The sequence below is a fragment of the Gallinula chloropus genome (assembly GCF_964237585.1).
Source record: "Gallinula chloropus genome assembly, chromosome: 24".
In the NCBI taxonomy this organism is placed as follows: Eukaryota; Metazoa; Chordata; class Aves; order Gruiformes; family Rallidae; genus Gallinula; species Gallinula chloropus.
The window spans coordinates 3,827,668-3,855,415 of NC_140109.1; the positions used below are offsets into that span (position 1 = coordinate 3,827,668).

At 56.2% G+C, this 27,748-nt stretch overlaps 1 protein-coding gene across 1 annotated transcript; it reads left to right on the top strand.

Annotated features, from left to right (window-relative positions):
* Positions 1-10: 10 nt before the first annotated feature.
* SIK3 (SIK family kinase 3) lies at positions 11-27,731 on the top strand. Its single transcript, XM_084275084.1, has 22 exons — positions 11-172; positions 3,681-3,805; positions 4,702-4,825; positions 5,770-5,888; positions 6,245-6,355; positions 6,503-6,646; positions 7,210-7,290; positions 7,403-7,512; positions 8,021-8,174; positions 8,561-8,716; positions 9,198-9,268; positions 13,307-13,450; positions 16,646-16,796; positions 17,512-17,637; positions 17,908-17,993; positions 18,656-18,765; positions 19,301-19,658; positions 19,970-20,853; positions 24,387-24,550; positions 25,159-25,291; positions 25,441-25,608; positions 25,892-27,731. The coding sequence occupies exons 1-21, from the start codon at positions 34-36 to the stop codon at positions 25,596-25,598; spliced, it is 3,648 nt and encodes a 1,215-aa protein (XP_084131210.1). The 5' UTR covers positions 11-33; the 3' UTR covers positions 25,599-25,608; positions 25,892-27,731.
* Positions 27,732-27,748: the final 17 nt, after the last annotated feature.

Genomic DNA, 27,748 nt, shown 5'->3' on the forward strand with positions numbered 1-27,748 from the left:
CCCCTTGCAGATCACTTGGTGGCCCACGGGCGCATGGCTGAGAAGGAAGCCCGGAGGAAGTTCAAGCAAATAGTGGCTGCTGTCAACTTTTGCCACTGTCGTAATATAGTCCACAGAGATCTGAAGGCAGAAAATCTCCTTCTGGATGCCAACCTTAACATTAAAATAGCAGGTGAGCTGAGACCAGCGGTGTGGGGGAAGGCAGCTGCTTTAGAAGTTAATAAACGTAGGCACTGGCTGCTTCCAGGTATTGAGAGAGGAGGAAACACAGCATGGCTGAAGGAAGACTTGGATTTCTGTGTGGCCTGCTGCCCAGAGCTGAAACTGCCAGGTTGTAACTGGGAGATTTACATCTCCAAGCAGTGCAAAGTAAAAGAAAGCCGTGGGGGGAGGTGAGGGGGGGAAGCTGGTTTCACTTCACAGATGGATATGTGGCTCCTGATACCGCAGCATTCCAGTAATACGCTGCGTAGTGAGCGAGGCTAAAAATGAAGAATTGACCTTGCCTGAGGTCCTGCTGCCTGGTTCAGGACTCCTTCAAAACAGGTCAGGCTAGGTGAGAGAGGAAAAGTGGAGGAAACATAGGGATGGCACCAATTGTGGTAGAGCAGTGAAGGGGAAACCACTTGGGAATCATTTCGCTGTGCTGACAGAGCACAGTAATAGCCCCTGTGCTTTGGGCACTTATTGGAGAGAAGCTGAGTTACTACTCCAGCAGGCTCTTGCCACCTGTTCCTGGGGTTGCCTGGGTGTGGGGTTTTTGCTTGTAATGGCCCTTTCAGAGACCTGCACCCTGGGCAGTTTCTAGGCTGGCCTAGCTTGGGCCCTTGTGTCTGGGGTGTACCCGGACTGAGCCTCGTGCTGCTGAGCCCTGCACATCCTGGGCTTCCCTCGACGTAGCTTTGTGGGGTTACAGAGCAACCTACTGAAACAAGAGGCTTTAGGATGCCCTAAGTCATCTCATCTCATGGGCTTTTTGCATTGGAAGACCTTGTACTCACCATTTAATTCTGGAGGTGGGCAGCAGCAGGGGAGTGCCACTCTGGGCAGCAGCTGGAGCAGGCTGTGTGTAACAGGGCTCCCATGAGACAGGCTGCTGGGGAAAGCCTGGGGAGCAGCACTTCTGGTACCCCTTCCATGCAAGTGGATGCACTGAGGATTTGAGGCCATCTGGTGTTCATGGGGCAAAAGCAAATCTGTGTGTGGGAGCCTAGCAGATAAAAAGACAGACAGACATTAGAAACTCACTCAGGTAGAAACCAGAATGCAGCTGGACTTGCTAAAGGAATGCCCCCATGAGTATACTGATGAGTTTTGTGGATGTCTTGAAAACTATGGAAACTCTTTTCTGTCATCTAAAGGAGCTGGAAATGGTTTTCCTGCCAGATCTCTGCTCCCAGCATGGACTCGAGGAGATAGTTCCCACCCTCATGGTGGTAGTGTTTGACTTGGCAGGAGGATGTAGTAGCAATTTGAAGAGCAGCCTGGAAAAGCTGATTTATGGTATAGGATTTTCCAAGCATTAAGCTTTGTCCCTCTAACTCCTCAGTTACAAGTTGAGGCCAGTTCTTCTGTTGTTTGAAGAGCGAGAAAAGCAGCGATAGAAGCTGCTCCTTCCCACCAGACCTCCCAGGAGAAGTACTGCAGGAAGACAGAGCCCTGATACACAGGGTGGGGGGTCAGCTAAAGCTGCCCTGCTGAACCCATCAGCAGTGTCTAGCTCAGACCTCTTCAGTGACACGCTCAATGTTCAGCTGCTGGAAGCTGCTGATGCATCTCGAGTGTCTCCTGAAGGGACTAGAGCTTTGTGGCTGTTCCATGGCTGCCTGTGCAGCCTCCAGTACAGGCTGGAAGTGGAGTGGCTTCCACAGCCTTTCAGCTCCTCAGCAGCACAGGCTTTCTAGCCTGGTGCAGCTAACCTCCCTTCACAGCTCTGCAGCCCTTGCTCAGTGTTTAAGTGCCCAGTGCTCTGTGAGGCTGGGCAGTGGGTTAGTGCTGCTCTTCTCACCCGCTGGGTGCTATGAGTGGGCTCTTTGGGATCCATTCCAGCTGTGCTGTTTTCCCAAGATAGCAAGACACAAATGCCCTTGCCCTAGCTCTCCTTTTTCCCCTGGATGCTTTTTCTCCAGCGTTACCCTCTGAGAGGCTGAGTCAGTAGCTCCTGGCGCTGTGTTGGCTTGTGCTGCTGGTCACAGAGTTCAGCCAGGAGCTGTGATGATTGCTAAATACCCAGGCCTGGGGTATGGTTTCAAAGAGGAATCCAGTCTGTGCATTGGTCTGTGTTCATTTGCAGGACTCTGCCAGCTCCTTCACCTCCTGAGGAGCAAAGTCCCTGTTATGCAGAGACCAAGGGCAGCTCCTTGAAGCTCTGCTCTGTAGAGGCACAAGGGACTGGGCCGGTCTGGGATTTCTGTACCTGTTTCTTTTCAGCATTTCCCCCATGTTCCCTGTATCACATCACTGTGGTTTTCACCTTGCTCTTTAAAAATATCCTTCTTCCTCCACATCCATTTGCAGCATGAGGCCTGGTTGCTCCCTGGGGGCTTGGTTTTATACTTCTCCTTGGACTGGGGTGACTTACAGCTTTTAAGGAAGCTTTATTTCAGTTGTAGCTTTGGTTTTTGCTGGTTATTAGATTATTCTTGTTATTTCTTGCTCTGGGGTTTTCATGTCCTCCCCCTTAACTTTTTGAGAGGACTTTAAAAAAAACCTACAGCTTTCCCCAGGCCTGGCCTCAGTTTCTGTGGCACAGGTGGATGCTGGAAGCTGTTCCCAGCCTTCAAGCAGCACGTGGTCAAAGACTGAGCCGTCTGGCTCCAGCTCCCCGCAGAGATGAGCAGCGTGACTCACCCAGCGCCCAGAAAGTGCTGGGTAGAGCAGGGAATGCCTTGTTCCTCTGTCCTGTGTGGAGCTGGAGCCAGCATCAGGCTGCATGGGGTGATGCTTGCTGCTTTGAAAGGCCAGCTGGTTCCCAAAGCCCCCTGAGTACACACAAGGACAAAGGAAAGCAGCCACACCAGAATAATTTGCTTAGAATTGGTGAGGCTGCACCTGGAGTGCTAGGTCCAGTTCTGGGCTCTTCACCATCAGAAGGACATGGAGGTCCTGGACCGTGTCCAGAGAAGGGCAACCAGGCTGGGGAAGGGGCTGGAGGGCAAATCCTCTGAGCAGTAGCTGAGGGAGCTGGGGGTGTTGAGCCTGGAGAAGAGGAGGCTGAGGGGAGCCCTTCTCCCCACCTCCACCGAACTGACAGGAAGGTGCCTGTCAGGTCAATGTCCTGGCCACCTGGGCACACTGCTGGCTCGTGTTCAGTCACAGTCACCCAACACCCCCAGGTCCTTCTCTGCCTGACAGCTCTCCAGCCAGTCTCCCCCAAGCCTGCAGCACTGCATGGGGTTGTTCTGTCCCATGTGCAGCACTCTGCACTTGGCCTTGTTAAACCTCATCCCACTGGGCTCAGCAAAACACTTGATCATTTTTCCTCTTGATGTGGACAGAAGTCATGTGCTGCACAGGTGGTTTTGGCACAGCTCTTGTTCTTGTTTCTCTGGTGTCCCTGTGCCAGTTTTCTGGCACAGGATGGTACATGCCTCTGCTAGGCTCGAAATGACTTAATACCCTTTGATTGGGGTGGTTGGAGGGGAGCACAGTCCTCTAATCAGTTCTCTTCATTCTTTCAGATTTTGGGTTCAGCAACATCTTCACCCCTGGGCAGCTGCTGAAAACCTGGTGTGGGAGCCCTCCCTATGCAGCTCCCGAGCTCTTTGAAGGGAAGGAGTACGATGGGCCCAAGGTTGACATTTGGGTATGCCATGAACCTCCTTTTCTTTTGACCTAACGTACTCTGCTAGTTCAGCTTTGCTTCCCAAACACTTAGTGTGTGTCTGACTCACTGGGAGGTAAGATGCCAAAAAGACTACCTGCCCAGAGCTGCCTTTTAATTTCCAAACCTAGAGTTCCCTTTGGTGCCACTGAACTGTGGCAGGGCTTGGTCTGGCAGAGCTGAAAGAGGAACCTGCAAGTTCTGCTCCATGAGGTGTTTGCAGAGGGCAGATTAGCACGGAGCCATGTGCCATGTCGAGAAGGCTGCTTCACCCTGTGGTGCAGGCACAGCCAGTGGCTTGCTGTCCTGCCTCTCCTCCTGAGGGGCTGCTTCTGGAGCTTTGCCAGCCAGGACAGATGCACCAAGGGCTTCTGTGGCTCCAGAGAAAGTCTAAATGAGGCTTGAAGGGGGAATTAAGCTGCCTGGGGGCTGACAATCAACTTTTTAAAAGGGGAGGTAATGGCAGGACAAGGGGGATGGAGTGGAGCTGAAGGAAGGAACGTTTAGATTAGATATTAGGGGGAAGTTTTTTACAGAGAGAGTGGTGAGGGGCTGGAACAGGCTGCCCAGAGAGGGGGTGGATGCTCCATCCCTGGGGGTGTTCAAGGCCAGGTTGGATGGGGCCCTGGGCAACCTTGTGTAGCTCCAGGCCTGGAGGTTGGTGGCCCTGCCTGTGACAGGGGGGTTGGAGCTCTGTGACCCTTGGAATCCCTTCCAACCCAGACCAGACTATGATTCTGTGTCCGCGAGGTCTGCTCCAGTGGGCTTTACTTCATCTTCTCCAGTATTGTTTCATTCTATTTACACCACGTTTGGTGCAATTAACTGCAGCAGCCTCCTGGTCTCTCCCTCTGACGTGGCCTTTGTTTTGGATGCAGAGTCTTGGCGTGGTGCTGTATGTGCTGGTCTGTGGCGCCCTGCCCTTCGACGGGAGCACGCTGCAGAACCTGCGGGCGAGGGTGCTCAGCGGCAAGTTCCGCATTCCCTTCTTCATGTCCACAGGTAAGGGGAGCACACAGCACTGGGCAGGCTCTGACTCTCTGGGACACTGAAATTATAGCATCCCAGTCCGTTTATACACCAGGAAGCTTATCTGCTGGACAGTGGCTCGTGTCGTAAGCTGGAATGAGTTCTGAATTGGGAATTTAGAAACTGAAATACTCCTATTTAAAACCTCAGCCTGCATGTATATAGCTGTGCACACATATAGCTATGCACACATGAGCAGAGCGCTACCAGAGATGCTGTCTTTCTAAATGTTGGGACGTGTGAAACCTAAAAATGGAAGGGTGACTTAGGAATAGAGAGGCTTTCGCTACGCCAGCTTAAGCCAAGAAGTGTTTGGCAGCGTTATGGCACGTGAGTTTCTAGCAATAGCACCATCAGAGATGCATCTCTGTGTCCCACTTCTGCAAAAAAGCTTCTGAGCGCTTCAGTGATGACTCTTGTTTTTGACAAGCATGATTCATTCTCGCATTAAAAGGAGGAGTCATACGTAGGTGTGCTGAGGGAGAGCCTCAGCAGTCCCCCGCGGCGACAGCACGCGCGTAATGTGGTGCAGGGAGGAGGCATTTGCAGAGTGGAGAAGGTTCAGATGCCACTTTTCTCTTTGCTCCCCTCCCCAATGCAGAAGCCAGTTGTGTCCCCTAGGCAGTGGCATCAAGGCAGGGAGGGACAGGGTGACAGCGTGCCACCAGCTCAGGGGCTCTAGCAAGCAGCACTGAGGGCCCTGCACCCTGGGGAGGGGTGCCTCCCTCCCTAGCACAGGGAGAAGTGTCTGCAGTGTAGCAGTGCATGGGAGTGATGGGCAGAAGGAGCAGTGGTGTTCCTTGCTATGTGTGACTTCCTCCAGAGAAGCAGGGCTTTTGTCCTTGCAGTGTGAGGCTTCCTGCTCCAGGAGCCATGTCCCTCCCTGCGGGTCCCCCAGCCCTTCTCTTCCCTTGCAGAATGTGAACACCTGATCCGCCACATGCTGGTCTTGGACCCCAGCAAGCGGCTCTCCATGGAGCAGATCTGCAAACACAAGTGGATGAAGCTCGGGGAGGCTGATGCGGAGTTCGACAGGGTGAGCAGCAGCCACTGGTGCTCGGTGCTGGCTGGGCTGCAGCCAGGCTCTGGGCACGTAGTGCTGAGGGCTCATTTCAGCTGCTGGAGAGCACCGTTCCCAGTGCTGGCGTGCTGCCTTTGTGCTCTCTGTGCCTCCTGGTCTGGCTTTCCCCCTTTCTCCTCATCAGAGTGTATTTTGCATCTTTGCCCTTGGTGCTGAGCACCCAGAGCTCAGGGGGTTTTGATGTGCTGGTGCCATCGGCCTGCCAAGCCCATGGCAGCCGGAGCCTGGCGCATGGCTTCTCGGGAACACTGTGACTCATCCCTGTGCCTTGGGGAATGGCAGCACTGAGGCCTGTGCCTGTGCTCTTCCAGCTCATCGCAGAGTGTCAACACCTGAAGACCGAGAGGCAGATGGAGCCACTGAACGAGGACGTCTTGCTGGCCATGGTGGACATGGGGCTGGACAAGGAGCGCACGATTCAGGTGAGAGGCCGCAGCTGCCCGTCCTGCCTGTTCCCGCTGTGGATCCAACAGCCATGTGTGTTGCTCAGCACCACATGAAGCCTGTTTGGTTGAATGTTTTTCTGCCTGACAATAAGAACTGACATCTTCTTCCTTTTCCTCCTGTAGTCGTTAAGAGCTGATGCTTATGATCACTGCAGCGCGATCTACAGCCTCCTCTGCGACCGGCTGAAGAGGCACAAGAATCTGCGCATTGCAGCGTCTCCGAGCATACCACGGACCATGACCTTCCCTGCCTCTACTAACATCCAGGTAGATTCTGCTGCCAACTGTTCCTCCAGCCCTGGAAGGCCAGCTACTCCTTCACATACTACACCCCGACTTGCTCATGGGTGTTGCTGTCCTGGCAGCAGAGTCAAGAGGTTCCTTGTCTGAGAGGATTCCCTGTGCATTTAGGGTGCCGTAACCCTGGGAAAGGGAATGGTTTTGTTCTTGGGCTGTGGGTTCAGCAAGTACCCTTTGTCACACAATCTTCCCTTAGCTTGGTGATACAGGTGATGTTGAGGGTTGCCGTTCCCTTATGGAGCGGGGCTGCTGTGTGATGCTTCTTCCTCAGCTTGTGGTGTTGTCCAAGAATGGAGTGTTTGCTCTGAGGGAGGCTAGGTCTGAAGGGAAGCAGGAGAGATGCTGACCCTGCCTAAAAAGGAGGGAGGAGGGAAAACGAGGTAGCCCCTGGAGAATTAAGAACAGATGTCTTCTTGGGCTTCAGGGTGACCTCCCTGTTGCCAGGGGTTCCAGTGTGTGCAGCACTGTTAGCCCAGCAGTGTCTGTGAGGGGTGCTTGCATCATGACTCCTGATTTTGCTCTCTCCTCAGCAGTCAGAACAGACAGGCAATACCATGAGCATCAATGTGCCACAAGTCCAGCTCATCAACCCTGAAAACCAAATTGTGGAGGTGAGCTGTGCCCTGTGATAACCCCTGCAAGCTCTTTTCTTGGGCTTGCATTGAAGCCTTCTGCTTGATCCTCACGCTGTATTTCAACATCTCCTCTGTCTTGCCTGCCCAGACTGATGGAACAATGAACTTAGACAGCGATGAAGGGGAAGAGCCATCGCCCGAAGCTCTGGTCCGTTACCTCTCCATGAGAAGGCACACGGTTGGAGTAGCTGACCCACGGTTAGTACCGGACTCTGACTCCTGGGTGGAGAATGAAGGTACCTCTGGTATTAAACCTCCAGCAGCTTGTTCCTGCTGTGGGTGCCTTGGAGTTACTTCTGCAAAGCTGGGGTTGGGTAGGTGGAGGAAGATCAAGGTGCCTCTTCAGTAAAAGCATTCTTTTAAATGTCCTAGGCCTAGCACCACTGGGTTAGTGTTGTAGTAGAGGATGGGATGAGATGCTCTCCTCCTTTCTCATGAGTTCTTTGTAAGCTCTAGTGGTGTGCAAGGCGGTTTCTCACCGAAGCTGCACTGCTGTCATGTCCTAGGTGAAGTTTTTCATAGATGCCATTGAGATTAGTGAAAAGGGGGGACAGACAAAAACCAGAGAGTAGCTTGGCTGCTCTCTGTGACCATTCTCCAGAGCAATAAGAAGCCTGTTTGTGAAGGGAAGCCGAGCATGTGGGGCCTGTGGGTGCTTCTCTTCCCATTGTCACTAATTCACCTGTCTACAAATGTGGTTGCGCAGGACGGAAGTGATGGAAGATCTGCAGAAGCTCCTGCCTGGCTTCCCCAGAGTGGCTCCTCAGGCTCCCTTCCTGCAGGTGACCCCGAACGTGAACTTCATGCACAGCGTGCTGCCGAGGCAGAACCTGCAGCCCACGGGTCAGCTGGAGTACAAGGTACTGCCCTGTGCAGGCAGGATGTGCTCGTGCTCACGCCGGCTCTGTCTGCCACTTCCTCAGGCTCCATAAGCGTCGTGACATCCCCTCTCGCTGCCTGTCTCTAGGCATGAGTCTAGTTGGTCACTTAAAAAGCTGGGGAGCAAGGGAGTGCTGCAGGACAATGAGTTACTGGGCTGGGGAGAAACAGGGCTGCACCCCCTGGCTTTGGGGCCACTGGTTGCTTGCAGCCTTGCTTGGCACGGGGAGAGGGGGAGTCAAACATGGCCCTTCCGCTGCCCCACCACAGCTCTGAGATGAGGGCGACACACCCCCTTGTCTCTCCCAAACCCCAGAGGGTTGTCTTGGGGGTACAGGGCTGTAACGGCGCTGTCTGTGGTTCCCAGGAGCAGTCCCTGCTGCAGCCCCCCACCCTGCAGCTGCTGAACGGCATGGGCCCTCTGGGGCGGAGGGCGTCGGACGGCGGCGCCAACATCCAGTTACACGCGCAGCAGCTGCTGAAACGGCCCCGAGGCCCGTCCCCGCTCGTCACTATGACGCCAGTAAGTAGGGAAAGGAGAGAAGAGACTCAGTGGCTTGCTTATAAATATCATCTTCTCCTGCAGGCAGGGGTGACCGCTTCAGGGTCATGGCAGGAGGCTCGGGAGGAGCTGCAGGGAGCCTGCCCGCTGGGTGGTGGCATGGGGAATTGCTGTGCTCCCCTGGAGCTGTCCTTTCCTGAGCTGACCCAACTGCCTTAACACTTGGTAACGGCTGCTTTTCTTCTCTGAGGATGTAACAGAGAACACTAAAATGTCCATCGTGGGCTTTAACACATGTCCTCTCTGCATGGATGAGTTCTCCTAGTAGCAGGCAGCATGTAGAGGCAGTTTTGGATGGGAAAGGTGTGTTGGAAGGTGCTCTTGGCCAGGCAGCCTTGGCACTGCAGTGGAGCTGACATAAACCCTTGTGAAAGCTCCTCTGGGGAAGGTCAGGTGTCTGCCAGCCACTCCTTGGAACCCATGGCTTCTCTTCTCCTTGCAGGCTGTCCCAGCTGTCACCCCCGTGGATGAGGAGAGCTCCGATGGGGAGCCGGATCAGGAAGCTGTGCAGAGGTAACTCCCAGCCCCTTTGCATTTGCCCTTCCTACCTCCAAGAGGCTCACCCTGTGGTGGTCACGGCTGAATTAAAGCACAGCCCCTGCATCACGGGCAGCAACGCTGATGGCAGCGAAGGCTCAGCATTTCTCCTGTTCCTGTGGGTGTCAATGACTGTAGGCAGTTGCTCCTCTGACACTGCTAGGTGCTTGGGAAGCTGGGTTCCCCTGGAATGGTTAGCTCATTGAGCAGTAGGTTCTCCAGAAGCTCCATAAGCACTGGATTCCTTTGTGTAGCGTGTGCCAGCATGCAATCCACACTAACCTGCTGCAGAGTGAGTGCAGAGGGACTCACCCCTCCCTGCTGGGTGGGGGGGTAGGAAGATCTCACTCGTGGCCTTGGGTGTCAGGGCGGCTTTTGTATCAAGACATGCAGTAAACATCCAACTCTGATGCCTTAACCAAGGGATCTTGCTGGAAATAGGAGTACCTCTAGTTGTAAAGTTAGCAGCAGGCTCTTAAAACAGCCTGCTCCAATGGGGCAAGGATTGTCAGGAGTCCAGCTGGAAACTTCTGTTCTCCTTGTCTGCTTTGGACATATGCAAGGAAACAGGTAGATGATGCTTGTACCTTCTCCCTCCACAAAAACACTAACAGTGTCCTTGCTAACACTCCTTTAGTAGCTTGTGTGTAGTTTCCTCTCCGCTAACCGGCTGGCGTGCTAGATGTGGTGGGTGTGGGTATGGAGTGCTCCTGCTGCTTGCCTCAAACTTGACTGTTTTTTGGGATTAGCCCCCCCCACCCCCAGCTGAGTTTGTGTGCGCCAGCACCTGGAGTAAGGCAGCGCATCCTCAGGAGCTGTGCTTGGAGGAGGATTCAGGCTGGTGCTGGCTGCAGGCAGGGACAGTGGGGTGGGCAGAGACAGTAATCCATCCAGGACCTTTGGCAGTTCTCCCACTTAGAATCATAGACTGGTCTGGGTTGGAAGGGACACTAAAGATCATAGAATTCCAACCCCCTGCCACAGGCAGGGACACCAACCTCCAGACCTGGAGCTACACAAGGTTGCCCAGGGCCCCATCCAACCTGGCCTTGAACACCCCCAGGGATGAGGCACCCACCCCCTCTCTGGGCAGCCTGTTCCAGCCCCTCACCACTCTCTCTGTAAAAATCTTCCCCCTAATATCTCATCTAACCTTTCCCTCCTTCAGCTTCACTCCATCCCCCTTGTCCTGCGATTGTCTACACTTCTAACAAGCTGATTCCCCTCCTGTTCCTCTGCTCCCTTCGGGTACTGGAAGGCTGCAATGAGGTCCCCCTGCAGCCTTCTCTTCTCCAGGCTGAACCAGCCCAGCTCCCTCAGCCTCTCTTCGTAGGGGAGCTGCTCCAGCCCTCTGATCATCTTCGTGGCTCCTCTGAACCCTCTCCAACAGTTCTACATCTTTCTTGTATTCTGGGCCCCAGCTCTGGACACTTCCAGTGCTCCAGGCAAAGGGGGACTTGACCCATGGGTGTGTGTGTGTGGTGCTGGGCACAGGGACTCCTTTTGGACTCCTGAGCTTAGGAGAAAGTCACTGCTGGTACGTGCAGCAATGCACCCCCAGCCCTGGCTCAGAGCTGGTGCAGAGCACACCTGGTGTCTTCTGCCCAGCCTTGTGCTCCAGTTGGTCCCTGCCTTGGCCTTCGCTCTCACGGTGTTTCCCAGCTTCACGAGCTGCTGCCCAGACACTGAGCTGCCAGGCTGCAGAAGGCACGTGCTTGCCAGCCATCCTGGCACAAGGCAGCATAGGGAAGGTAGCAGGGCCTTGTAGGGAGCAGATGAATTGCCTCAGGGCACTGTGGGCTCCGTTCAGCCCCTGTGCCTTAACCCTTTGCTGTCCTTCCTGGCAGGGCTGAGGAACGTGGGCTCTGTAGACAGTTGAGCTTCCCAGGCAGCTGCTGACAGCGTTGTTTAGGGCCTGTGATGTCCACAGACCACTCTTCAGATGGTAGACAGTCTTCCTGATTCTTTGAATCGGATAAATCTGATTCCTGACAAGGGCTTGCCCAGGCCTCTTAACCTGGGCAGCTTTTCACCTCTCCTGTTGTAAAACCTGAGGATTCAGTTGAGTCTTTAAGTCAGGGCATTGGCTCAGCTGGAAAGGTTTGGAAACCCCTGTGCAGTGCTGTGTGGTTTGCGAGCTGCTGAGGTGTTTGGAGCCCATGGGAAGGCCGGTCTGCTCAGACCCCTAGGTTGCTTGGCTGCTCTCCAGAGTGCTGCCCTTAGACCTTGTGTAGCACATGCTCTTCTTCCACCAGATGGCCCAGAGAGTCCCATCCAGGCTGTGTGCTAACTCACCCTCCACCCCTTTATGTTGCAACATGTCAGCAGTCATCAGAGGAGAAGGGTAAATAGCATCAGCATCAGGGACAGATGCAAATATTTAGCTTTGCAGAACACAACTCTGAACACTCTGTATGCAGCCAGGTTTTGCCCTTCTTAATCTGACCTTGAAAGCAGAGTGTAGCCTTTCCTCTGCTCCAGGGACTGGTCACATCTCCTTTGAGCTTTGGGAAATTTTCTTCTCCCTCCCCACCTCCCCCCAAGCGCTGTTACAGCTCACGACTGGATTGTTCCCTGGAGGGCTGAAATAAAATGATCTTTGCAAACCACAGCTGTAAAGCTCTTTGGGAAACTTTCCCTGTCTGCATCAAATGATTCTTAAACAGCTAATGGCGCAGACTTTGGCAGGTTCCCACGACGCTCAGCGCTCTTCCTTCTCTTGACTCGCTGTCTTCTGCTTAAGTAGCTTCAGCAGCGAGCAGAGAGCGCCGGGGCTTGGAGAAGGCGACAGCTCCATTGCTTGCTGCTCTGCTCTGCTTCACCCGTGGCAGGGAGCCTTTAGCAGGGGACAGGGTGAGGATTCCCTGCTGCAACCCCGGTGTCTCTGGCCGAGTGATCTTTGTCAGGGTTACTGCAGCTGCCTGGCTGCTGCTGCTTCACGAGCATCTCAATAGCCGAGCTCGTAAGCGGGCATTCATCCCAGCAGGCCTGGAGCAGGAGCTCCCAGGCAGGTGCCTCCTGTATCCTCTCTTCTGGCCCCGTGCCCATCACTGCAGCCGGTGACCAGCAGCTTTTGGAGCTGCACAGCCCTTGGTCCCAGCCTGGCTGAAGCTCTGAGCTGTGCCCTGCATGCTCCCCGCGGTCCTCGGGGGGTTTGCAGCGGATCCACGGTCTCTTCTCCCAGTGCAGGAGGGGGCTTGGGCTTGAGCTGCTGCCTCAGGACTCTGGTTTGAGAGGCCAGCCCAGCCTCAGCGCTGCCGGCTCCGGGGAGGGGACCCTCTCGCTGGCCTTGCGAGCGCCACGGCTCGCTCCCCGGAGAGCCGGGTCGAGACTAGATGGCGCACTCGAGCCGGCCACCGGCCCAGCAGCCTTCCTCACGCTCCTCCTCGGTCACCCAGAGGCTCTATCCACCCCTAACCCGCGGCTCTATCCACCCCCTTCCCCTGCTGTGACAGGCTGGGTGCTGCTCAGGCTACCCCTGTCTGTCCCGGGGCAGCTCCGAAAGGCAGAGGCCATCCTGATGGCTGAGTGGCAGCCCCTCTCGGTGCCCATTCTCCTGCCAGCTCTTGCTGGGGCTGGCAGTGGCTTGGCTCTTGGCTCCATGCAGGCAGCAGACTTCCCTGGGGCTCACCAGGGCCTTGGGAGCAGGAGGCAGAGCCACTGTAGCAGAGTGGATCCACGGGGAGGGCAGCTGGTCGCCTGGGTATTCCCAAAGGGATATACCAATGTTCCCCTGGGGGTGAAGCGCGGCTTTCCTGCTGGGAAGAGCAGATAGCTAGTCTGCCCTTCTGATGCTGGTGGTAGCACACGAGCAACTGAAGTGATGCTTGTCCCCTAAGCCTTGAAGAGCCAGTGATGGGCACGGGCAGTGGGTCCGTGGTGCGCTTCTCCCCGGTCGGTTCTGAGCGCTGCAGCGAGCATCCTTCCTTCCCGTTTCCTCTGGGCTATCTAACACTCCCTGTTTTCGGAGTACTCCCATCAGTCTCTTATAAAATGTGCTCCTGCTTGTTGCAGATACTTGGCAAATAGGTCAAAAAGGCACACTCTGGCACTGACCAACCCTACAGCTGAAATCCCTCCAGACTTGCAGAGGCAGCTAGGACAGCAGTCCTTCCGACCCCGGGCTTGGGCTCCACACCTGGTACCCGATCAGCACCGGTGAGTAATGGCACCGGCCCTTCGGGCAGCTTTGCGCCAGGAAACCCACTCAGATGTCGTCTGGATCGGAGCACTGAGGACATCCTGCTTGGCAGGGAGGGGTGAGGAGGAGGAGGAGGAACAGGCACAGAAAGTGGGCCCACAGAGCAGAGGGTGTCTGCCTGTGCTGGGGATGCTGGGCTTCTCCGTGGGCTCTGTGCCTGCCGGCCACAGGTGCAGCACAGGGGCAGGATTCAGACAGCCCTTCCCCTCCAGTCCCACTGGTGCAGCCAAGGGTGACTGACCAGAATGGCTGCCATCACGTTGAGGGTTGGGAACAGGCCACACACACCAGGGAGAGCTTTTCTCTCCCGGAACGTTAGGTGTCAAGCTAGCAGCAGGTAGCACATCTTCTGTGGAAGGGTTTTGCAGGCAGGTGCAAGTGAAAGACTGCACCAAGAGTCACCTAAGGCAGAGCCTAAAGACCCCACTGTTCTGCACCAGAGTTGTGTGTTTTGACTGCACAGTCTCTTTGCAAAGCTCCCCAAGAGTCACCTCGCTTCTGATCCCAGCCCCTGATGTGTGGGGAAAGGAAGCTGGGCTGGGAAGTGGTAGCCACGGTGTCTGGGAAAGAGGGACCCTGGGCACATCAGCTGTGACCCCCCCCTCAAAACGTGTGGCTGGGGCACTCCTGACAGGCAAAGGCATGAACTGGGCACCCGAGTCCTCAGCACTGCAGCGAGCCAGAGGTGTTGATGCTGCAGAGGGAGCTTAAGGGCTGCTGCTCTGAACCTCTGGGCGCTGAGGGTGTGAGGCAGCTGCGAGCTGCAGTTTGCTGCCTGCTGGTCTTGGCTGTTGAGAAAGCAGTCACCTACCAGGCTGGGTCAGCACTCGTGTTCAGTCTCTCTGCCAGCTCATGCTGACCAGCTCCACAAAGCGCTTTTTATTGTCGCCAGATACCTGCTGAGCTGAGCACTGATGTAATCAGCAGAGGCAGGTGAACTCTGAGCAGACCCAGACAGTGCTAGTGCCACGCTGGAACTCCGGAAAGCCAAGATAAGCACCTCAGTACCCTGAAGTTACTCCCTTGTGGAGGTGCTTGGGGGTGGGAAGAGCAGGAGGGGGAGAGATTTCTGGGGTCACAGCTTGATAGGCGGAGGAGTGAAGCTTGCAAAACAACCAGAATGTGCTGTGTCCTGCTTTAAGGGCTGCTCCAAATCGTGAAGGTAAGCTAAACCAGACACACACACTGCAGGAAGGGATTGCTGTTTGTTTATTTTACACAAGGCTGTTAAAACACGCTTGCCCTGTAAACACAGCAGTGTCGACTCTGCCTCCCAGCTTTGGAGCCCTGAGGCTGTCATGTTGTGTCACCCACAGGGTGGTATCAGCCAGTTCCACCCTCAGGGTTGTAACCTGCTGTGAGCCTGCCTCGTGTTTTACCTGTGGAATCATGGCAACTCCCCCAGGCTGTGACCTAAACAGATTGTCCCACATTGTGTCTGAGATCAACATGGCCCAGACACTGGTGGCAGTTCTGTGTTGTCACAGAAACACACCTCACAGCCTGGCCCAGGGAGCTCATTGTAGCACCTAAGATGCTTTAAGCCACCTTCTGATGTGGCATCAGGTTTTGGTCATGGTGCTGTAGTATCTGAAGGCAGATTTGAAGCAGGAGGGTCATGCAAGGTGGGGCAGTTGCTCTGCCTTGGCCAGACGGGCTTGAGAACCTCTGCATAATTCTGTCTGTAGCTTCTGCTGTCCATCAGTGCAGCAGGGGTCAAAGGGCTCATCAGGCTAAGGGGCAGGGTGCCCTCAGACAGCAGGGGCACAGCGCTCTTCTTGAAGGAGTTGTGTGTGAGCCACAGAAAGCAAAGTCCATCCTGCTGAGGCGAGAGCCAAGGGCCAAGAACCAAACCCAGCCTGCTGGAGATGTGCAGTGCCCTCTGATAAGGGGGAGCCTCTCCGGGAAGAAGGGGCTGGCTTCTTGGAACAGGCCTTGGGGAAGAGCTGTATGCTCAGGAGTAGCCACTGCTGTCACTTGGCCATGGTAACACTGCTCAGGGCTCTGCCAGAGTGCAGCCAGCTGGGCTCCTGCTGGGCTTGGTGCCAGGGTGCCAGAGGTGCTGTAACACCCATGTCACCATCACCTTCGTGTAGACAGAGGCTGCTGCTGGAGCTGGTACCGTTAAGTCGTCTTTGCTGGGTTCTGTAGGGTCAGTTGGCACAGAATCCATGAGGACAGGCAGACAGAAACCCTGCAGTGTATCTAACTATTAAACCCCCTCCCTGGTTGGTGTGAGGCACCTTGTGACTGTGGGGAAAACCAGCTTTGTCATGATAAACACGGGTCACGCCTGAGGGCAGGGCAGGAGCTTGGTGCTTCCCTCTGATACTGGGGAGCCCCAATTCTGAGAGAAAAACAGCTCCTGAAAAAAAAAAAAACAACCCTGGCTCCCTCTGATGGTGAAGAAACCTCATTGTGAAGGGAAAGTGCTTGTGGAGCCTTGGGTGCAGTTGCCTCGATACTGGCCATGCCTGCTTTCCCAGTGTGCCCATTCTGTTTGCCCCCTGCCAGGCGTCCCAGCAACTGGGAGGAGGCTCTGCGTGTGAAGTGACAGCTCGGTTAATGCCTTGGGAAGATTTCCCCTGCTCTGCAGAGTTACAGCCCTGCCCCCTTTTTTACTTGTTTCTTTTGTGGGGTGTTTATTTTATAATCCTGTGCCTCTCTGAGCAGGGATGGCAGCCCCCCCACCCTGCTCAGAGGCTGCACAACACAACAGGCTCCTTTCTCCACATGCCCCTCCTGTTTTTCACAGGTGTCCTATGTAGCTAGGGCCCTGGGGAGCTGGAAGGCTCAGGAAGGGGCTGCCAAAGAAGCACATCTTAGATTTTTAGGGTGCTGAACAGCTTCTGTGAGCCTCTTCCCTCCAAAGGAAAAGGCATGGATGTGGATGGGTGAGTTGTGCCCATCTGGAGTCCAGCTTGTGGCTGAGCAGTCTCCAGCCTCAGATCACACTCATCTGCCCGGGCACTGAGGCTGCTTGGGAATCCCCTTCCCTGTTCCCAGTGACCACGGTGCTTTATTTCTCAATCTAAACCGTGACTGATGCCGGGAGAGTGGGCAGGCAGAGCCAGGGCTGGCATAAGTGAAACATCTCTGTGCTGGTGTCTGTTGCTGAAGTGGCCTCAGTAACCTGTTTCCCATGTGTTCAGTTCTATTTACAAGGACTCCAATACCCTGCACCTCCCCACTGAGCGCTTCTCCCCAGTTCGGCGCTTCTCCGACGGGGCTGCCAGCATCCAGGCTTTCAAAGCCCACCTGGAGAAGATGGGCAACAACAGCAGCATCAAACAGCTTCAGCAGGTACGAGAGAGGGGTGGGGGCTGCACAAGAGCCTTTGCAAGGGCCGTTCCATTGCCTCAGCCTGGCTGCTCAGGAGACCAGAGGTGCTGTCTTCACTGCTGACAGCGAGGACATGCAGCACCTTCCCAGCCAAGGAGTCTGCTGTGTGTCCTCTGAGCGTACCTGCTGCTCCCCTCCAGGCTGGGAGTCCCAGGGGCTTCCCCCAGCTTGGGGAGCGATCCACATGGTGGGTCTACACCTGGGCCTCACTGCCTGCCCTCGAGGTCCTGTCAGCACTGCTGCTCTCCTGTGTTTTCCATGGGGGTAAAGTTTTGGGGCTGTTCCAGGTTGTCCTGGGAAGAGCTTGGAGCTGCTGCCAGCAGAGCTCGGAGCACATAGGGAATAGTGCACGATGCAGCCAGCGCTTGTCTCATCAATGGCTGGAGTAGGATTTGGCCCCAGGACAGGGCTTTCACCTTGCAGCACAGCAGAAATACCAGATGCTCTTCTCACCTTGAAGTTACCAAGGCTGGAGCTTTGTGCTTGCATTTTTAAAGAAATGTTCCAGTTCCAGCATCCCTTTGTGTTCTGTTGTCAAAGGCCTGATTCTGCCCAGTTAGATGGGGTTAACTTCAGCTCTCTTGACGGGCTTTTCCAGGCTGCAGAGTACCTTTTTGCTCAGCAGCCATGCTGGGCACAACAAGGTGGCTTAGAGTCTGTCTTGGTCTCGTTACAGGAGTGCGAGCAGCTTCAGAAGATGTATGGTGGGCACATGGACGAGAGGACACTGGAGAAGACCCAGCAGCAGCACATGCTGTACCAGCAGGAGCAGCACCATCAGATTCTACATCAGCAGATTCAGGTGCTGGAGCCTGAGCCAGACCCTCCAGAATCGCAGCTGTGTCTTCCTGCCCTGCCACAGACAGAACAGTGTGTGGGGCTGAGGAGGGTGGTGGGTTGCTGGGCTTGCTGTGCTGCAGTGATGCTGGCATGGTGGCTGTGGCAGACAGAGCTGCAATTGGGGGATTGAGTATTTGGTAAATCAGGATGGGTTCTTCACTGGTCTGTGTCTTCTGCAGTCACTAGTTGAGAGGTTACTGACTGCAAGCTCTTTTGTTTTCTTCTGGCTCAGGACTGCATCCGGCCCCCCCAGCCGTCTCCACCCTTGCAGGCTCCATGTGAAAACCAGCCAGCTCTGCTCACTCACCAGCTTCAGAGGTAAAGAAACGCTCTGGTAAAGCTCTGGGGAATGGGTTTTGCTCAGACTCCAGCTCAGGGCTGAGCTAACACACTTGGAGGCCGGGGCCAAAAGCTGGAGGGGCACGGCCAGCTCCCAGGTGAATGTGCCTGGTCCTTCCAGCTGGATCCTGTCCAAAGGACTTCGGGAAGCAGAGAAACACAAAACTCAGAGGCACAGATCTGCTTTGAACAGATGTTGATGGTTCTGCCTCTTGACTGGCTTGAAGATGCCTTCCCTGTGGTAGCTGGTTTCTCTCGGGCTTTGTTGGAGGTGCTGCCAGGTGCCTTTTTGGCTGCAGCACCCTGACTTGTAGATGAGTGGGGCAGAGTTATGGGGAAGGAGGAAGGAGAGTTTCTCCCCCATCCATCACAGCGAGTCAGGAGGCAAGCCTGTTCTCTCCTCATCCCCGGGTTTCTGCTGTTGCCACTGGGTTATGCTCACGGCCTGCGTGGCTTGGGCAAGGTGGCTCTCGGAAGGAAGAGAAGCCAAGTGCAAGGAGCTTGAGCCTCCTCCCAGGCACGTGCTCTATGGTGCTCATTTAAAACAAGAGAACCACAGTACCAGCTGTTGGCCCCCACAGCTGAAGAGGCATCTTAGCGAGAAGCAGGCATGCTGAACTGGTCCTTGTTTTCTTGCACAGGTTACGGATTCAGCCGTCCAGCCCACCCCCAAACCACCCCAACAACCATCTCTTCAGGCAGCCAAACAGCAGCCCCCCTCCCGTGAGCAGCAGTGTGCTCCAGCCCCACGGTAAGCACTGACAGGTCCCTGAGCCGCTCGGCAACACCATATGGTTCTAGTGAACCCCTGGGGAACAGGCCTGGGAAGGTGGGGGGAGTACTGGGGGGTTGGGTTCCCCCCTGTGAGCCCGGTCCTTGCACGGTTTGCCGATGATGTAAAAGATTCTCCATCTGGCAGCAAGGGCTGGCGTTGCCGAGAGCTTGCAAGGAGCTGCCAGCTGGACCGTGCTCTTGGTCTTCCTTGTCATAAGATCCTTACTTATCGCTCCCGGGGGTGGGGAGGAAGGGCTGATATTCTTGGGGTTATGCAAATTGCTGTCAATTCTGTTTTGTTTCCCTTTGTGTGCAAGGGGCTCTCGCTGTGACCTTTGCACCCTGGCACAGGCTGACGGTGCAGTCGGGGCAGCGCTCCTTACCGCCCGCAGCCGCTGCTTGGGCATCCCAGAGTGGTTCAGAAGAGTGTCAGCGCCTGTGTGGGGCACATTCCCCCCCACCTCCCCCTCATCAGCCTCACTGCAGGCTCTGAGGGTCTCTGTTCCTTGTAGGTGCCACCTCCCAGTCCCAGTTCCAAGGGATGCCATCCCACAACACGCTCTTCCCGCAGTCTGGTAACTGTTCCCCACCCCCAACCATGGGGCTGACGTGCTTGGGCCTGCAGCAGCAGTCACAGCCCCAGCAGGTCACTATCCAAGTGCAGGAGCCCGGCGACATGGTCAGCGGCAGCCTCCTGCAAGGGGCCTCTGTGGCTGGGCAGGGCCTGTCCTCCCACACGCGGGGCATGCCCATCAGCCCCGGCGCCAGCCAGCTCCAGCTCCAGCACCGCGCTAACCTGATGGCCTCCCTCTCCTACGGCCACAGGCAGCTGTCCAAGCAGCTCAGCGCCGACAGCGCCGAGTCGCACAGGTAATGCCACCAGCCGCCCCTGTGCCGCTTCCCTCAGCTGGAAGGAAGAAGTGGGGGGGTGGGTGGATGTCTAGGGGCCCAGACGCGGTTTCCTCACCAGCATGGGGCTGCCCTGTATGGCTTTTGGGAAGCAAGCTGCCTCCCTGCGCTGGGGCAGGGCTCTGGGAGGCTGTGGGGCTGTGGTGTCACAGGGCCTGGGGTGAGCATGTCCCACCTGGAAGCTGCTCTGCCTCCAGAGTGGTGAAGGCTGCCTGGCATGCTGGGCTGGAGCGGCTGCAGCGCCGTCACTCACTCTTCTCTCTTCTTGGCAGCCTGAATGTGAGCAGGTATCCCACCGCCAACTACGACCAGGTGCACTTACACCCCCACCTGTTCCCAGAGCAGCCTCGCGTTTCCCCCAGCAACTACAGCCCATCGGGAGGAGTCGCCTTCCCTCCAGCTCAACAAGCTCTCAAAGTCCCACAGCTCGACCAGTACCCCGGTTTCCCTCAAAACGCACATCAGCAGCAGCCACAGCAGCAGCACTACACCGCGTCGGCGCTCCAGCAAGCGCTGCTGTCCCCGACGCCTCCCGACTACAGCCGACACCAGCAGGTACCGCACATCCTCCAAGGACTGCTTTCCCCCCGGCACTCGCTCACAGGGCACACGGACATGCGGCTGCCCCAGGCAGAATTTGCACAGCTCATCAAACGGCGGCAGCAGCAGCAGCAGCAGCAGGAATTTCAAGAGCTGTTCAGGCATATGAGCCAAGGGGATGCAGGGAACCTGGGCGCCAGCGTGGGACAGAACCTCTCGGAGCGCCAGTCGCTGTCCTTGCCTTATCAGAGCGCTGACACGTACCACCCGCAGAGCAGTCCCCAGCACCTCCTAAAAATCAGGGCGCAAGAATGTATCCAGCAGGTCCCCGCCTCGGTGCCGCCGCACGGATACGTGCACCAGCCGGCCCTGTTCCACTCGGAGAGCATGGAGGAGGACTGCGCCTGCGAGGGGGCCAGGGACAGCTTTCCAGACAGTAAGAGTTCAAACCCATCGACCAAAGGCTGCCACGAGACCCCTCTGCTCGTACCCACGGGAGGGCACGGGGACCCCGAGTCCTTGCTAGGAACTGCTGATCACACGCAGGAGCTGGGCACGCACCAGTACAGGCATCAGCCCGCTGCTGGATTCAGCCGGAGCAAGGTGCCCAGCCGAGGTAAGGCTTCCCACTGCTTGTATGGATGAAAGGCTTTGCTGTGCTGGCTGCCTGTGCCTCCTGCTTTCTGGAGCACGCCATCTCTGCCCAGCACAGCCAGGGTTTCATGACGCAGCTCGGGTAGCGTGGAGTTACCCAGATTCCTCCTGGCTTTCGTGGCCCGCAGTAAATTGCGGGCGTAGTCTAAATAATAAACAGCCTCAAATAAGGAGGGACCCCGCCCCGCTTGACACCTCCTTGGAACCTGACCTACTTCTGCAGGCAGGTAAAGACCACTGGGTCCCTGATTGCTGTTGCTATTTCAGGGATGCTGCGTGCTCTCGACATACCCGTTCTTGTCAGTGGTATGCCCTGGCCTATAGAAGCACCGGGGTACAAACAGTCTGGTCCTTGGCATCCCGTCCTCCCCCTGCAGTGGCAGGCTTCTTCCCATATGGATAGAGCCTTGAGCCTCCACGAGCACACACAATGGTGAAGGCTGCCATGCAGCAGCTCCTCTGGTGCTCGGGGAAGCAGCGGCAAGGCTCTAGCCCTGCTCAGCTCCGAAGGAAGCGAGGCCTTTGGGCTTGCCATCAGCATCCAAGGAGCTTTTCTGCTCGTTGGAAGCGGTGGTGCCTTTGCCCCTCAGCAGTGGCGCAGTGTGAGGGAGATTCCTGCTGGAGCTGTAACGACAGGCCTTCTCAGGGCGATGAACACCCTCCCAGCCCCCTGCTCCACAGCCTTTGAAGGGAGGTTGAGCTGGCTGGATCAGTATGCGCTGCAGGACTGGGCCGTGCTGCTCTCGAGCCAGCAGCAGCCTGCCCTTGGCGCAGAGGAGCAGCGTCCCGGGGCGCTGGAGGCACAGCTTTGTTTGGGGATACAGCGTGGGCTTGTTGGGAAAGTCCTGGGCTGGAACAGCCTGGCTCAGAGGGCAGAGCAGGCATGCCAAGCCCTGCCTCCCCCCACCACCACTCCCCCTGTGCGTGGAGGGGGATGAGGCACGACTCAGCCAGACCCTCCCTGGCATTTTGGACCAGAGACATGTTCGCTCCCGGCCCTCTGTTTCCCTGTGGGGCATGAGGCATGGAAGGGGAGAGTCACCCTGGGTTAGGCGGAGGCTGGAAGCACCTGACAAGCGCTCTGCATCCCCAGTCAGGAGTTGGCATCTCAGTGCTGCAGACTGTTAGCTGAGCGAGGTTTCATGAAGTCAAAGCCGTGTTCCTGCCCCCGTGCTGATGGTGCTAGAACCGGTTACACAAGGGGGAGAAAAGGACTTTAGACCACAAAGCTTTGTAAATGAGTAAAAGCAAGTAAATGTTGACAAATAGCGTTGTGCAAGCCCTTCTGCTGGGGCTGTTTGGAGGCCTCGCGTAGTAAACTCTGTCCTCAGATGCAACCGCTCGCGCTGGCTTCGGTAACCCACTTGGAAGCAGGCCGGGCTGCTTTAGCTGCGGGCAGAGTTGACACCGAAGCTGCCTGGGTACCCTCACCGACAGTGACATCCTGCAGAACCACAGCGTACGTGCCAGGGGTGCTCTGCTCCCAGTCCTGCAGCTCCAGCCTTCCCACGTGCAGATGCTGAGGGCCCGGCCCAGCTGAGCATGGCTCCTCTCCCCACACCTCTCAGCCACAGCCCTGGGTCTTCCCTTCCTTGTCACGGAGATGTGGGGGTCCCTTCTCTCACCGGGCTCACCAGGCGCATCTTCCCTTGAGCAGGGTGTGACTTGGGGAGTTCTGCCTTCCCAGTGAGCACGTTGGACCTGATTGGAAAGCCCCAGCTTGGCTGAGGAGCGTCTGCCAGAGACAGCGGCCAGCAACCCAGTCCATTTCGGATGAGACTTAAACCTCCTTCGGACAGCTCTGCTCTGGTCTTGCTCCGACCTGGCTGTCACAGGGCTGGGAATGCTGCCCATGGGAAACCTGCTTCCCCTCGGCACTGAAGGAGCCAAGCTGGCGGCGGCGGCCCTGCCCGCGGTGCCAGTGTCACATGCCATGCCGACACAAAGGCCGCCTGGCACAGGGAGCCTTGTCCCCGGGGGTGCAAAAGGCTTTGCTGCTACTCAGGCCGAGGAAGGGGGTGTGAATTCAGCCCGTCCTTCCCCTGCAGCTTGAGCTGCATCCCCCAGGGCAAGCATGGGGATGCTTTTTGGGCCAGGGGGTCTCATCCCACCCTGCCTCATGCCCTGCGGCGCAGAGGGGTGGGTGCTGGGGGCTCACCGCTGAGCCGGGGCTGTTTTGTGGAGCTGGAGAAGCAGGCTGCTGGCCTCAGCGACCGTTCCCACAGTTGGAGCAGTGTCCTGAGCAGTGTGTGGGTGGCACAGCGCCGCCAACATCTGTTACCTCATGTTTTCCTTCTCTCTTTTCCGGGAAAGCTGACTGTTAACCGCACGTAACCCCACGGTTGTGCAAAGGACGGGGGAGGCCGGCTGCATCTCCCACTGCCTCAGGACGGGGTTTCTACCGGACACCAGTTGCCTCCAAAGGAGGCAGGGTGTTGGGAATGGTGTGCTATCCATACTTGTGTGCCTGAGAGTGGCATGGAATGCTTGGAGGGCAGACCAAGCTGGGCTGGGGTCTCATTAGGATCTGGGTAATGTGCTGGGTGGGCATCTCTGAGGGCAGAGCATCCTTCTGGTATCTCACAGCTGTGGTCCTGGCCAGGAGGCGTGGTGTCCCAGCATGGCAGGGGATTGCTTCCCGCTGGCCAAAGCCCTGTGCAAGCTGATAGCTCTGGCCAGGGATGTACCTGCAGCCGTGTCATTTCAGGGCAGCTCCCCGGGTGCTCCTGGCCACGTCCTCATGTTTGTGCTCAGTGGGACTGCTCACCGAGGGAGAGCTGTTTACGTGCGTCGGGCCTGGCCATAGGCTTCTCCACACCTCAGGACTTTATTCAAAACATCGTGTACTTGATGACGAGAGGTTTTTGCTTGATTGGAATGTAGCCTTTACCCTCGGTCACAAGAGCTTGCAGCACAGATGGACTTTGCCAGGCAGAGTGCTCATCATCTACTCCTACAGCCAGATTGTAGGAGGGCAGGGAGAAGTCATCTGATAAAAGTGAACATCCTGGCCAACTCTTCCAACGGGGTTATGCTGCTTACAGTTGCCAAGGGCCCCCGCTAGAAAGTCTCGTGTTCGAGGCTGGGGAGATGCTTCTCTCCACTCTTGCGTAAGAGCGCGGTTATGGAGGGAGGAGGACAAGCTCAGGCTCCAAGGGAAGGCAGCAGGGACAGGGGCTGGTCTGGATAGAGAGGGTCTGGTTCCTGTGCTGCCAAGGCCCTGTCCCTCTGGTTCTCAGCTGGTTTTGTGGAGCTAGCACAGAGCCCCCAAAGGTGCTGGAGGGAGTCACCTCCCCAAGTGCCACCTGGCTGGAGGGTGCTCCATCACCTCAATGAGGGCAGCAATGAGGGGGTCCCTTCCCGTCCAGCCCGCAGCATGCCAGTCCTCCAGCAATAAGTGTCTGTTGGTACCACCACATCTTAGCCCCTCAGGTCTGTGGTAGCCCCCAGAGCTGCGGGTTCTCACACTAATCTGTGCCTTCTCTGTTTTTCAAGAGTCCATCGTGGGGAACTGCATGGACAGGAGCTCCCCTGGCCAAGCCATGCAGGTGCCTGACCACAACGGGCTGGGCTACCCCGTGCGACCTCCCTCCAGCGAGCACCCGCGGCCCCGCACCCTGCAGAGACACCACACCATCCAGAACAGCGATGATGCCTACGTAGGTTGTTGGAAGGGGTATCTAGGCGGGCCCTAAGGCAGCCTAGAGCTTTCCTGGTGTGGTGGGGGTTACTTCCTGGGGTCCTGTGGGAAAGGCCGCACCCCGCTCTGTCGGGAGGGCCCCGGTGCCTGCCTTCTGCTCACTCAACACTGAAAAATGTGGCAGGGACCAGTAGGGAAGTGTCCCTCCTTGGCTCCCGGCATGCCCCAGGGCTGGCTCTGGCTGCAGAGGGCTTTGCAGTCACCAAGGTGCTGCTGAACCAGCCATCAGTGACAGACCAGGTCTTGTCCCAGAGCAGAGAGCAGCTTGCCCCACTTCCCCTGTGTTTTGGGAGGTGTCCTGCCCAGGTCTCAACGCCTTCTCTGCTGCACCTACAAACTTCAAGAAGGGCTTTTCCCTAGTTAGCTTGGTGCTGGTCTGGAAGGGCCTTGGGAGTGTCCAGGTCCGTCCAGGTGACCTTGGCTACACCTGAACCCCACCTGATGTATGGTTTTCACTCAGACACCCTTGCTGATGGCTCACAGAAGCTCCTGGGCAGGTGGTCAGGGAGCTGAGCTGGTTTGCCTCAGCCCCAGCCCCATCTGACTTGTGTCCTGCCATCTCCACAGGTGCAGTTAGATAACTTGCCTGGAATGAGCTTGATGGCAGGAAAAGCACTAAGCTCTGCACGGATGTCCGATGCCGTCCTCAGCCAGTCGTCGCTGATGGCCAGCCAGCAGCTCCGCGACAGGGACAGCGAGGGTAAGGACCTGGCTGAGCCTCAGTAGGGTGGGGGTTGCTGTGGGTGGGAGCAGGGGTCTGGGCTTCCTGGAGAAAAATGGGGTGGTACCACAGCAGCATGCTGGCCTGGGCCTCACGCTGGAGCTGTGACATCCTCCTTCACCCTCTAGAGTGCGGGGAAAGTTTGGAAGGCCAAGAGCATCCCGAGCTCGGTGACGGCAGCCAGCATCTAAACACCTCTTGTTACCCATCGACGTGTATCACGGACGTCCTGCTGAGCTACAAGCACCCGGAGGTGCCCTTTGGGATGGAGCAGGCGGGGGTGTAACCGGGAGGGAGTGAGTATTCACCATCCTTCTCTTGGCAGCCACTGGCCCAGAGTTGCCTGGACAGCTGAGCTAAGGGCCACTTGACCTGGCTCATGTCTCCCTTCTTGCTCTGAGGGGAGGGGCTGGGGGCGAGAGACCATCCGCCTGGGAGCTTCCACATTGGGGTTTGTCTGCTGCCCCCTTCCTGGGGTGCAGCTCATGGGGCCTCTCTGGGAAGTGGGTGGAGGGCTGCAGAAGCACATTTGCCCTTCTCCAGTGCCTCCTAACATCCTTCTCTCTCTCTCTCTCTCAGGTTTTCTGTACAGCTTTGAAATGAAAAGGTCCATTTTAAACCAACAGTATCTAGCAGCATTGCGCCAAATTGCCGTAGTATTTCTGACTAACTGGAATACCATGGCCCCTTTCCTCATAATCAGTTCATCCAGTGTGCTGTTCCTTTGGTTTCCTTCATTTTTGCCATATTTGCCTGTAACTCCAGCTGTCACGGAAAGAACCGGAGAGCCTGAGTCCCACACCACATCGGCAGAGGATTCACGGAGCCCGAGCGCTGGGTCTGGTTTTGGAGGGCTTGGACCGACCGGGGTTGGGCAGCCCCAGGGGCCCCTCCGGCCCTCTGCTGCCTTGGCACCGCAGGGATGGGACTGGGCCTCCTGGGAGCCGGCCCCTGAAGAGGGAGGACAAGTAGGAAGGGGGTATCCCCAAGGGGAGATCACCCATCCCATCCCCAAGGCTCCGGTCGAGTGAGCGGCCGGCGGGGAACGCCCGCCCTTGGTGCAATACGCTTCTTGTCTCATCTTTGTCTGCTTCCCTTCCTTCTCTCCGTCGTCTGTCGGTGTGCCGAAAGGATCCCCACCCCCCCACACACTTTCTTTTCAAACCCACACACGACTCGGGGTTGGTTCTGGTTTTGGTTTTTCCTACCCCTGGCTTCACGTAGGGAAGAGAGATTTGGGTTTGGTCTTCGTTTCCGTAGCTTCTCCTCTGATCACGTAGGAATTGTTGGGTTTGTTTTTTTTTTTGGTAAATGTTGTTTTATTATTATTGTTATTAATAAAAGGCAAAAGGAATTTCTGTTTGAGAGAAATTTTTAAACTAGATTCTGTTCTATATTGAATTGTGACTTGCACCTTTTGTTCAAAGTGTTTTATTTCTTTTAATGCCATTGTACTTGTGACAGGTTTTCTCTCTCGTGCCAGTGGCCACAGTGGTTTTTTTTTCTCCTTGATACAGTTCAGCCGCTCGTAGGTCTCATCTTCGTCCTTCCTTCCACCCTTTCCTTGCTGGATAAAGCACCAAGGCCACCCTAGCCAGGGCTTGGGAGCACTTGAGGTCAGCGTTGCCTTGGGGACTTGACAAGCTCCAGTTCTTCTTACTGATGCTTTTCTGGGATATTTTTTAAAACAATAAAGGAACCCCCCACCCCCCCGACCCCCAACCCAGCCCTCCTGACCCGGCACAGGAGGGAGCGTGAAACCAGCACCGCAGGGGCGACTTGGCCATCCTTGCCCTACGCCTCTTCCCAGCCTGACCCCCCAGCTCCACCAGCCCCAGGACCAGGAGGAGGATGAAGGAGGACGAGAAGGGGAAACTCCACAGCGAGCGGCATCATCCCAGCACCCCGGTGCGCTCAGCTCCCACCGGGGTGGGGTGGGAAGCCAGACACACCGTGCGGGGGCCTGAGCAGGAAACACCACAAGCCTTTTCCCTCTGTCCCTTTAGTTCCTTTTCCTTTCGTTTACATGACACTGTACTTCTGGGAGAGTCAGCAGCCCCCCCCAGCAAGCAGCCCCAGCAGCAGGGACTGGCTGAACCGTGCCATTTCGCAGCGTCACACTTTTTTTTTATCATGGCTTTGTATTGTAGTAATCAATACGCTCAGTATATGTTGAATGTATATTAATATACTTTGCTCTTATTTCTGTTTTTTGGAAATGTCAGAAGTATTTTGGGGTTTGGTTTTTTTTTTTTTTTCCCTTCCTCAGTTATGTTGGACTAAAAAAAAAAACAAAAACAAAAACAAAAAAACCCCAAGTTTTCCGTAAATCTTCAGTCCATTTTTTGTGGGTCACTTGCAACTAGTCAATTAGTTGGACGGTGGGATCATGACAAATAAAACCACGATTATGATCTTCCCTGGTCTCCTGTTTGC

Excerpts from the sequence above, each read along its gene's own strand:
- SIK3 (XM_084275084.1), top strand. The coding sequence starts at position 34 with ATGGCTGAGAAGGAAGCCCGGAGGAAGTTCAAGCAAATAGTGGCTGCT. Across the intron at positions 8,175-8,560 it reads CGGGTCAGCTGGAGTACAAG|GAGCAGTCCCTGCTGCAGCC; the intron begins GTACTGCCCTGT and ends TGTGGTTCCCAG. Across the intron at positions 9,269-13,306 it reads GATCAGGAAGCTGTGCAGAG|ATACTTGGCAAATAGGTCAA; the intron begins GTAACTCCCAGC and ends TGCTTGTTGCAG.